The following is a 12,180-nucleotide window of genomic DNA, read 5'->3' as shown; positions in this document are numbered from 1 at the left end:
GGGGGGGGGGGGGGGAGATGAACACAATTCGAAAGTTGCTCCTCAAATTAAGTTATTGATGGAAAAAAACTGACTCACCCATAAAATAAATAAATAATTTGAGTCTTGGAATGCATGAAAACTGCATTTTTATACAGCTTGAACTGTTTTTTATCAGTTTGACATTCAACTCGATACTAGTTGTCAGACCCGAGGCTAGTGTAATTGCGTGTGTGCATGTGTGTGTGCGTGTGTGTGTGTCATGTAACATGTAATGTTGTTCACCAGGACCTGGTCGGCAGTGCGCCGCCACAGAGGAACTGGAAAGGAATCGCCATCGCCCTGCTGGTCATCCTTGTCATCTGCTCTTTGATTGTCACCTCCGTCATCCTGTTGACCCCTCGTATGTACCGAACAAACGCACATACTTCAGACTCGCTATCCTGTTCTTATTCTTCCAACTTTTTCAATGTGAGCGCTAACTGTCAAGGCTGGTAAAAGTTTCCCATGATTATGGAGCCGATTCCCCTCTAAAAGAAGAATGTTTAATGGAGATGACGGCCTTTTGTCAAACTGGCACAGCTTTCATCTTTAAAAAAAAAAAAAAAAAAAGTAAAACTTTTGTTGAGATCTCGCCCAGCTCACTTATTCGTCTCCTCCCAGCGGCTGATGACACACTGGCACACTTTTAGGTGAGAAAAATCTGACAAAGAGCTTATCTTTTTTTTTTATTTTATTTTTTTTTTAAATCTGCGACTTTTTCAACTCTCGGGCATTCAAAGCCTCTGCAAAAGACATCCCTGCTGCATTAGCCCGTATTCACGCACATTAGATTTGTCTTTGGGTTTCTTTTGTCTTTGTGATCCTTTGCTCCAGTTGTCACTCATTTCTTTGTGTGTCTCAGGAACTGTTCTGCTGATGCAATGACATCGAGAACAGCGGCAGAGCTCCCTTTCTTGTCGGCGTCCTTGTTCCAAATTGCTTTTTGATAGCTAGCCTTGCCACAGTTACCTTGAAAAAGTAACTTACTTTGATTACTTGTTTTAAACAGTAACTGAGTTACTTTGCTGAATACTTGCTTTAAAAAGTACTGGACTGATTACTTGATTATAAAAATAATCAAGTTTGAGTCCAGGTTACTTGAATGGTTACATTCATCAGATACCCACAACCCTGCTAGCTTAAAAATGACATGCGGATTTGCCTTTTGATTGGAGGTGCATTTTTAACAGTGACATTTAAGAATAAAGTTTTTTTTTAAACAAAATAAAGACAACCTTTTTGAATTTCCATACATATTGACATTAAAAAAATATGGATTTCACCCAACATAATGAGCTTCTTGTTTTTAATATATTTTTTAAAGACAGTCTTTCTAGACTTAACATAAATATAATTTTAATACAAGCTAAAACAATGATAGTCCTTTTTATTTGACATATTGAACTATTAACTATTTAACCTTTATCATGTACATCGATAAAAATTATGATACAATTTTAGCCACCTTCTGCAGCTGTTTTGTTTTCGACATAGTGTTATTGAAGCTGGAAAACGTTCTGTTAGTAGCACAGAGTGTGCAACAAACTATTTTTATTCTAGAAGACAAAAACTCAAAATTTCCAGCTTGAGAACTCAAACTCTTGTTTTATGTTGAGAGGGAAGAAATTTCATCTGTGCTGTATGTTACACATACGTACAGCACATTTGACAATAAAGTTGTATTCAATTCAATTCAATTCAAATTACTCTCCTTCCTCCATTGCTGTTTTTATAGTATGGTATGGCCACGTGATGACTCAGCAATACGCCAAAAATGTGACACGACGCATACGCCTTGTCACTCTCTCAGACGGGAATGGGAAGCGGAAGTCTCCCATAAGGCCTCTGTCATTTCAAGCTGTAAAAACTAATTTCCTTTTTTTTTCCATGTTTCATTATATATACTGTATATGTCATAGTCAAAGTGAAAAGATGGGATACAGACCCCTGCCACCCGAGAGACACCCAGATTAATCATTAAAAAAAAAAAAAATCGCATTAAAAAAAAGTTTCCTTCACTTTTTTTTCTTTCCAACCTGTAAAGTTATTTGAAATGTAAATCCAATTTCACATGAGCAACGTGAAGCCCCCCCGACGCATGGCGACGCTATCTGCACTTTACAATCGCCGTGGCCCGCCTGCCACTTTTGATTTCTCCTTTTACTCTTTGACATGTGCTTGACAGGTGAAGATGAAAGCCTGGCCCTCAAGAAGAAGGTCACCCTGGATGACGTGTTCGGTCCTGACCTCCGCATCCACGAACCCGATGCCGTGTGGCTCAGCGGTAAGTAGGACGACAACAAAGATATCCAGAAATATTATGATGGCCAATTCTGCTTGTATAGTTCTAAGAGGCAGCAGCAGTTCTTTCTGGGGGCCAGATAGGATGTTTCATCATGCGGCCAATTGCACATCCAATTACAAACAATATGGCTGGGAAGGTTTCCAAATGAGCCAGAAGCATGCCAAATAATATCTGTCAGGTCCATTAAATATGTTTTCCCAACAAATTACTTCACATGAATGAGGAATTCAATTGCCGTCTTTTATTAGACACGAGCCAAAGAGTCATTCGTTTGAACTTTCAGGGACATTTCAAGCCATTTTAAGTAAACCGCTGGAAAAATAAGATTATTATGTATTTATTTATTTATTTTTAATCGGAATAATTTAAATGTTATATGTCTTTTCCCCAGCCTATTATTGCAACAACAAAGATTCAATTAAATAGCTGTCTTCATAAAATACAGGCTAGTCGTTAATTTCCCTTTCGGTGACCATTAAAGAGACAATCTTTCGAAAAAAATATATACCGGTATATAATAAATGCATTAAAATGTGTTACGTGTTCTCAAGCATGTTTAAATATGAATGATTTTAAAGGTTGATTTGTCAATAGCCGTCATTTTATTGAAAGAAATTAGAACTAATGGCATTGTCTTAAAAAGCCCAATTATATCACATCAATTTGGCATTAGTGACGCACAAACAATTGGGAAAAAAAACGCATCGCTTGGATATTTCAATAAAGCAATTTAGATCGATGAGATATAGAAAACCTAAGAAAGAAGAACTACAGTGTTGCGGTGTACCTTGAAGTGAAGCATTCTGAGCTTGCATTCCCAATTGGGAGAGTGCCATCACTGCGCGCCATGTCACGTTTCGACCACATAAAAAATAACAATGGAGGAAGCGCGGAGATTCGTGTTTTGATGCTGGAAATCCAATCACTACTTGGGTTTGTGTTAGCTGATAAAATATTAGGGCTATGTGCTATTGACAGAGTGTTATCTAACTTCAAAAAACCCTGCAAGCGAATTCCCTTAAAGAAAACATTTAAAAAAAAAAAAGATTGCACCATATCAATACATATTGAATCATAAAAATAAGGATTTATGGGTAAATCTAAAAAAGGTTGTCTTTATTTTATGTTGAATTAAAAAAGAAACATAATTCTTAAATGTCACTGTTATAAATGCAAGTATTGGTAATATCGGTTGTAAATTTTATGGCCAGCGGGGTTCGTCGGCTTCTGTTGAATGTAACAAATAAAGTCATTTGTAATCGAACGCGGTTATTTGTAAAATCAAGTCATCAGTCACAAAATCCAGTTACTTTCTAAAGTCAAGTAATCAGTAGAGTAACAAAGTAACTGCGGCAAGACGGCGTATGAGTGCGTGACAAGCATCCTAAAACGCCCTTCATTGAGCAAGCTGATGAAAACGTTGTCAGTGCCTGACGAAATCATCGCGACATCTCATCCCGCCTCTCGATTTAAAGCAAGCCAGTCCCATTTGGGGCCTAATGACCTTCCGAGAAGCGGACCGGCCGGATGCGCTCGCTCCCCAGTGGTTCCTCATCAATATTTCTGGGGGCATGTCACTGATCCCCTCCTAGCCGGGCCGCTTCTTGCCTCACTCGTCTTTGGACTCACCTCTGACTCGCCGGTTGCTACCTAAAGACAATGCAAAAAGTGTTTCACCATCTCGTTCATTTGCACAATTAAGACAAGACAGTGACGACAGCGCAGGCGTCTGTGCTCCAACTAAGATCTTGCACTATCACTAGGAAACATCTGGGACTTAATCTCTCTTAATCTTATGCAAATCTACTTTAAGCGCAAGCAGAATGGAAATTTGGCAAGCGGAACAATCGGTGCTACTCTGCCTGACCCTCCAAGCTCACATCCGCCAGTGTGAAAAGGATTTGCTTCATTATTTTAAGAGCACTCGGTCGTACATTTAATCCCACAAATGTGAGCAATTTTACACTGTGAAAGACGTCTGCTTGGTAACTTGCTCGATCGTCATTACGTTTTATACCGGGGACAATCGGTCACACGTCGTTGCCGAAAGAACCCATTCATTTTGAGTGGATACGGTTCAAAGATTGACATTTTGACTATGCTTATTATTGTACTCGGAAGTTCACAAAAGATCCAAAATTGCCCGCCCTGTATTGTACAAGGATTTTTAGTGTCTTTTTTTTTTTTGCTTCACAGTTAACATTTTTCGATCTAAAATTTGTTTACACTCTGTTGTACTCATTTTCTGAAATAATCATATTTAAATTAGCTATAGATACAGAAAACATCTTTTTTTTTTTTTTTAACTCATCCACGAATGAGCAGGCTTGTTTCAAAAAGTATTTTTGCCCCGTGAGACCAAATAAAAGTTTGTCCACTCTGGATCTGGAAAAAAACAAAGCGACTGAATTCACCATGAACACACACTTTCTTTCCTCTGCGCAGGTAATGAGCTGTTGTATCGTACGAGGGAAGGCGACGTTGTCAAGCTGAACGTGGACACGGAGGAGACACGTGTTGTCGTGCCAAACCAGATGTTTGTGAGTCCACCTTAAGTCCACCTTAAATGGCTCATTTGTATAGTTGTCACTTATTGTGTTGTTGTTGTTTTTCTTTCTCCATTCCTTCTAGGAAAGAGCTAAGGCCGCCAGGTACCAAGTATCACCTGACTTGCAACAAGTCCTCTTTGCCTTTGACTTGAAACTGGTGAGGAAGTCAGCATGTATTTTTGATTTTTGTTTTTTTTTTTAGCCTCGGCATTGAATTGTCATCTTGTGTTTCTGCAGATATACCAACACTCCTATGTGGCCAAGTACATCATTTACAGCCTTGTAACACAGTAAGATGTTATTTTCTTAGTATTTTTTTGTTTTATTTCATATATACTGGTCCTCACGAACACATCTGACTCATCATCTGTCACCATCATTTAAAATACAACAAGATTGGTGGGGGCTTTTGCTCCTGTGCTTCCATTACAGCTATGGAGTAAAATTTAATTTGAAGTTTTCAGGTCTTTCAAACCTGACAGAGTAATTACATATTGGACAGAAATTAGCTGCAAAAAAAGGTCAGTTAAAAGATGCCCTGAGACCTTATTCAAATTATTTTGTCGTGTTATGTAACCCCCCCCCCGAGGACACTACATTTGTGTCTTAATAATTGTCGCGCCATATTGAAATCTGGGGGGGTTAATCAAATCAGATTTTTTTTTTCAAACATTTGCTGATGTTTAAATCGGGAATTTAAAACATTCTAAATGCACAAAAGTAGATTAAAGATAAACCATTTAAATAAAGTCATAAATGTGTTCCAAATTAAAACCAGTGACTTGAAATATATCACATCGGACTGATGACGAAAGGGGGGCCAGTGGTTAGCGCGTCTACCTCACAGTGCAGAGGTCGTGGGTTCAATCCCTGCTCGGGCCTCCGGGTCCCTGCGTGGGTTTTCTCCGGGTACTCCGGTTTCCTCCCACATTCCAAAAAACATGCATGGCAGGCTGATTGAACACTCTACATTGTCCCTAGGTGTGAGTATGAGCACGAATGGTTGTTCGTCACTTCTTGGTTTAGAAGTACAACATTGAGCTGATCTTCAACTTGTGGCATCCGAGGAAGCATTTTCAGGGTGTAGGAATAGCTAGAAAGTTACTGAAAAGTTCTCAGTCTTTTCACTTGTTTTCAGCAAACACACAATATGGAAGTAAATCTCTGAATTCAATTTTGAGGGTCTGTACGGCTTTGCATGCTACATTGACCTATGTTCTACGATTGGCCTCTCAGCTCACTGTAGCAACAGCGACACAAGACAAGCTTACCGGTGTGTTGTTTGCACCCAGTATGCACATGATTGTGATATTGTTTGTTTTCCACAGGGAAACCTGGCCCTTGAACCCTCCGGAAGTGCATGAAGCTGTGCTGCAGTTTGCTGGATGGGGACCCAAAGGCCAGCAGCTGGTAAGGGGACACACACACACACACACACACACACACACACACACACACACACACACACACACACACACACACACACACACAGAGCGCTGTGCTGGTCCAAGTCAGAAATTCTGATCTGGTTTTTGTTTTTGTTTTTTTTTGTTTTTTTTTAACATAGCCACTGATTTGATATTTGTGGAGCAAACAACCTGTGTGTGCACATTGACCAAATTGTATAATTTGAACCATGTGGTGTACCGTGAAGCCAAACTTAATACACTGTATCAGCTGAATTTTAAAATGCATTTCACGATCGGGACTGAGGGGGGCGCACAAGAGATGGTGAGCACCAACATGGCAGATGGCTCCTTGTGGCAGAACCAATCATTTGGATTCTTGCCGCGGGAACCAAAACACATGGCGCAGACTGTCGTCCACGCGTGCATGTGTGAGAATGTCATGTGTGTATCATCCAACACTTTGAGCACAGACTTTTTTTTTTTTTTTTTGCTGGCTCCAAGTGGATAAATAGAACCAGTGTGTTCAATTACTTTTTTATTTGCATGTGTTTGGCATTTCCACGCACTCATTGATATGCCAGGTCAGCAGTATCATTACCACTTTGTTTCGTCCCCCCCCCCCCCAAGAGTTGAACAACTGAGATTTTGTTATTTTGTTGCTCCTGGGCTCCCTGTGCAGTTGTGAAGTAACATTGACTTTAAAGCCAGCATGGGAAATAGAGATCAATAACATGCATTTGTTAAGTGACGTGACTAGATGCTAACTCATGCATACTAAAGGCTAATTCCTTGACATCGGATAATATCTTATGGAAAGCAGTTTGAGCATTTATTGCATAACCTTGGCAGGGTTTTTCCTGGCTCAAATTGAGGCAGAGGTGCTACCTTCCCGACCATGCGCCATGATGTGCATGTATTCTGTTTACTGTATTCAACTGGCTCACTTTCTTTGACAGGAAACATATTTTAAGTGAAGTGTTCCATCCGTATTGGATGTGGCAAAGTGAGGCAAATTGTGAAAATGCCTCCTTCACTTGCCGTTTGGAGATGTACCATCAAGCAAAACCTAATACGGAATTACTGTATTGCTTTTGATCGCATGATGTCACTCTCGCTCAATTTTATTATATTATTTGCAGAATTTATGGCTATTATTAAAGCCACATACAATTAAGAGGATAGGCTGGCGTCTCGCTTCGACCCGGTGCAACAATTGCCTGCTCCAGAAATTACAAGAAAAAGGACAATAATATGCATTCATTTTATATTTCCAACGAGTTTGTGGCTCCCATGAATCTTGTATTGAACGGTTTAAATAGCTTTTTAGTTGCCGACTCTAATGCAATATGTCCCTCCTCCCTTGCCATACACAGACGCACCATGAGAGTCTAAACCCGTAATGTAGACATCTAAACATCGCCTAATGTGCAAAAACTGCCATCAGTGGTCACCCAAATTTATGTCGACACTTTATTTGTCCTCACATGAACCTCTGAAAATATTAGAACGATCGCCCGACGATGAGGGGTTTTAGGGTTAGTTAGGGCTAAAGTGCTTTATTAGCAACATCATCAGATGCACCATGATAGTCTAAACCCGTAATGTAGACATCTAAACATCGCCTAATGTGCGAAAAACTGCCATCAGTGGTCACCCAAATTTATGTCGACACTTTATTTGTCCTCACATGAACCTCTGAAAATATTAGAATGATCGCCCGACTATGAGAGGTTTTAGGGTTAGTTAGGGTTAAAGTGCTTTATTAGCAACATCATTTTTTCATAGAATGGAGCAGCCTGAACCTGAGCATAGCCTATAGGCTATTAACAAGTGCTGGAAATTCAACGAAGATTTGTACTTTCACCCTTTCATGCAACCTGATAACATGATAAGCTGTCCACTGTGGTAACCGCTGCCCTTAAAGGGTTAACATTTTTAACAGTTCCGAAACACTTAATAGCCTGAACTTGAGCACATAGAAGAACATTGAATACATACTGTATTGTATACATATACAGTGCTGTAAATTAAACAAAGCCTGTCTGGGGACACTTTTACCGAATGTGGACGATACTTAAATTAAATAGCATATTTTAAAAGCAGCGAAGGGGCTGGGCTGCCAGCTGTGCAGGCAGATAGTCAGAGGATTTGGCACCGAGCTCAGGAGAACGCATCAGACGCAGTCTACGCCCGCAGGTCCGCAATACCACATTGCTGTCTTTAATATTCCCTGCCTTTTATTTTGCTCATTATTGTTAAATTTACTCTTCATGTTTTGTTTGTGACAGACGCACGGGACAATTAGGAACATTTTAATTTTAATTAAAGGGTGATTCCGTATTTTACGGGATTGGTGGCAAACTTATCTACTACTAGCAGCCCCAAAATACCCATTTGTAGTTTTGTGGCTAGTAGAAGCACAACTGGTCTGCAGGGTCATTCATATTCAACACGGCTGAAGTCAGTGACCAGGAGTCGTAGCAATGACAGATAGGAGTCGGTGTTCCTGCCAGAAATAAAGACCCAAATGGTTTTCCTTCACATCATGAAATGAAATGAACATTGTTGTATCGTTTCAGCGTGTAGCTAGGTTGACAATGCTAGCGCTGAGGCTAGTAGGATCACAACTGGTCTGCAGGGTCATTAATATTCAACACGGCTGAAGTCAGTGACCAGGAGTCGTTGTGGCAATGACAGATAGGAGTCGGTGTTCCTGCCACAGGATTTAGAAACTATTGTTCAATGAAGCTACAATTATTACATTATATTAAGCTAGTGGAACATTAGCATGACTTTAAATCAGCTATATTTAGCCACTTGGAAAAAAAATCGAATCCAAACATTTGTTCATGCTCTTAAAATTTTATTTTGTATTGAATGCAAGTTTTATCACGTCGCTAAATGGCTGCAATAGAACATTGCCCGCTGAAACTTCACCGATAAGCATTATGTGAAGGTGACGCCAGTAAAAACAAGACGTCAAGCTCTTGTCTTTTCTCTGAATCTGACTTGTTTAGCGCCGTTTTTTGTTGTTTTTTTTTTTTACTCCGGCTTCTTTACAAACAAAATAATTCGGCCTTAAATCCATCAGAAATGGAGGCATTCATCACGGCGTGCATTGTCAGCCTGGAAACGTGTGTGTGTGTGTGGGTCATGTTAAGCATCAAATGTACGCCGAAATGAAGATGCACTCATTAAAGCGCAAGCAATTACTCCGCTGAGACAGAGCAATCGGCGAGACACATGCATGCACACACTCTGTCTCTCTCTCTCTCTCTCTCTCTCTCTCTCTCACACACATACACACACACTTGAATGTGAGATCATGTTGCTGTACAAAAATGGAGACAGTGATGAGAGATGAAAATGAAAGCAAATGAAAGTGTTTGACAAAACAGCCAATAACACCTGCCCTTAAACGACACAGTTTGTGCCTCATTGGGATAGTGGATTTTTTCATGTCCCCTCTCTAATTCAATCGCACTTAAATCACTTGTAGCACAATTCTAATTTGAAGAGTTGATTGCGTCAAGTTTGATTTTACAGCTCACAGAGCAGATCAAAAGCGTTTGCATGGGAAAAGCAACAATGATTATTGGAGCACCCATAGCAACTGTAGGTACGAGTGCACTCTTTGTTCTTCTTTGAGACAATTCAGTGAATGGAAGAAGGCACACTAGTAACCTGCTTTTGTGGTCTATGAAATTTTTGGGGCCTGCATGAGCACCTCAAATACACTCAAAGCTATGACGCTGCCAATTGAAATGGAATATGATATAAATATACAATATCTTTGCCAAATCAGTACTGTCTTGGATATCATGTCAAAATTTGGGCATTTTGTTGCATTTGGCTCCAGATCTTCATATTTGAGAACAACATCTACTACAGAGCAACAATAGAGAGTCGCACCATCCGCCTGGTTTCGACCGGGAAGGAGGGCGTGGTCTTCAATGGCCTGGCTGACTGGCTCTATGAAGGTAATACTCCCTGCAACCATGGAACCATATTGCAATAGTCCATTGACATTCCTAACACAGGAGAAGAGTAGCAATAAATCAATCGTACACTAGCAAAACCCTGAGCAAGTTTCTCAACGTCAACCTTTAGGTATTGAACGTCCATCTTGATGCTCGATTATGTTGTGGGGGTTCCTCTAACAGTTCACTGGAGAAGAGGCAGTGAATTCATTCACTCAATCGCCACTTCATTTCGCACACAGTTTTACATTATTGTTGATAATCAGTTAATTTGAGCAGGAGACTTTACACAGATTTGATTGGCTGGATATGATCGGCAGACATTTCGCATTTTCTGCAAGATCGATGATCGGTTGTAACGTCATACATTGCCGATCAATTAATGACATAATTGATTGGATTCGCAAACTAAGGCATTTCAGCAAATACACCTATTGAGGGCCAGGCTGCTGCCAATCCCCCACAAATAATGTCGAGTAAAAAAACAAATTCTTTAAATTGATTATTCCATCTGATTAAATCGATGATCAGTCATCATCTTTTTTAATTTTTTTTTTTTTTTTTTTTTTTTTTTTTTTAAATAACTCCCTGATCATGCAAAGCAGGGATATCCAAACGTTTTCGTTTGAGGGTCACCAACAGAAAATTAGAGAAGGATGAAAGGGCCGCTTTAAAACTCATCAACTTTTTGAAGCACGCTAAAGGGAGTCAAGAAAGCAATTATATATTGTTTGTATTGTCTAGTCAATTTCTTCAGCTTTCTGTTAAAGGTGTTAAGGCAAATAGTTGAGGATTTTTCCCAAGTTTTTAGTTTGGCCAACAGCCGTCCATCTCACAAAGTAGATCCAGCCTTGCACTTAACAGCAGCCGAATCCCCTCTCCACATTTAGAACCCAAAAAACGAGAAAACTGTAGTAAGGTGACCGTTTTTCAGTTACTTCAGGATCATTTATGTGATGTCTTCATAAATCAGCCATCGAGCAGAAAGTGGAAGGAACTATTTCTGCCTCTAAAATTGAATTCTCTTTATTCACTCAAGTGTTTTGAAGATAATTGGTGTTATTCTTTTAATCATTAATGCTTTATTTGTATCTTCGAATATAGCAAAAAGTTCTACTGGACATCCTCCCTTCTCACTCGGCCCACCTTCACCATTTTAACTTACCTTTTGGCACATGTCAAATGTCATTTTTAGTATTATATAGACAATTTTCTGTCATGTCGCGGGCCGCTGAAAATGGATGGCGGGCCGCAAATGTCCCCCAGGCCGTCCTTTGGACACCGCTGATGTAAAGCCTCGTAAAAATATTTTACACATAATACTGCATTGTATTATATTGCGTGGATTCATTCAGTCTATTTCTCTCTCTCTCTCTCTCGTCTTCTGGAAAAGAAAAAAAAAGGAATGTTGAGGGGTTTTTAAAGTGTTCCATTCATCTTTGCAAAAATCTACCGCGAGTAAAATTTCATTGGACTGAAAGATGCTTCACAGCTCCTCTTGTGATAGTCGTGTCGAGCAAGCATTGAATGTCGCCGCTTAAAGTGGCCTCCACTTTTTGAAATGTTCCGTATTGTGACACTGACCAAACGGGGACATTCTTTATGACCAGGCACTCTGAATTCGTTCAGGGCTGAAGTGTATTATAAAGAAGAATTCACTAAATAATACTAATAATTGACTTTCTCATCTTAAAACAAATAATGTGTTTCAAAAATATTGTCATTCTTTTTATTTATTTATTTTTGTCTCTATTATAACCACTGACTTCAACATGACTTTTGCTAATGGATTTGTGTTTTTTCGCACCCCGCTGTCATTAATGTTTAAGTGTCTAGGTTCATTTAACCAGTCAATGGCGACTTATTTTCTCAGAAATGGCGTTACCATTCCCGGGGGGTGGTGGGTTGGGGGTGGG

General features: G+C 39.7%; 1 protein-coding gene across 3 annotated transcripts in view; it reads left to right on the top strand.

Moving 5' to 3' along the window:
• Nucleotides 1–12,180, top strand: part of dpp6b (dipeptidyl-peptidase 6b) — an 82,758-nt gene that overhangs the window by 60,570 nt on the left and 10,008 nt on the right. For all 3 annotated transcript variants that reach the window (XM_019879209.1, XM_019879208.1, XM_019879210.1), the window contains exons 2-8: nt 268–382; nt 2,207–2,305; nt 4,772–4,866; nt 4,958–5,032; nt 5,113–5,165; nt 6,204–6,285; nt 10,144–10,264. In XM_019879209.1, coding sequence (XP_019734768.1) covers nt 268–382; nt 2,207–2,305; nt 4,772–4,866; nt 4,958–5,032; nt 5,113–5,165; nt 6,204–6,285; nt 10,144–10,264 — 640 coding nt within the window. The remainder of the gene's footprint in view (nt 1–267; nt 383–2,206; nt 2,306–4,771; nt 4,867–4,957; nt 5,033–5,112; nt 5,166–6,203; nt 6,286–10,143; nt 10,265–12,180) is intronic.

Source organism: Hippocampus comes, unplaced genomic scaffold (assembly GCF_001891065.2).
Source record: "Hippocampus comes isolate QL1 unplaced genomic scaffold, H_comes_QL1_v1.1 scaffold85, whole genome shotgun sequence".
NCBI classification, from domain to species: domain Eukaryota; kingdom Metazoa; phylum Chordata; class Actinopteri; order Syngnathiformes; family Syngnathidae; genus Hippocampus; species Hippocampus comes.
This window is presented reverse-complemented; position numbering and strand designations above follow the sequence as displayed.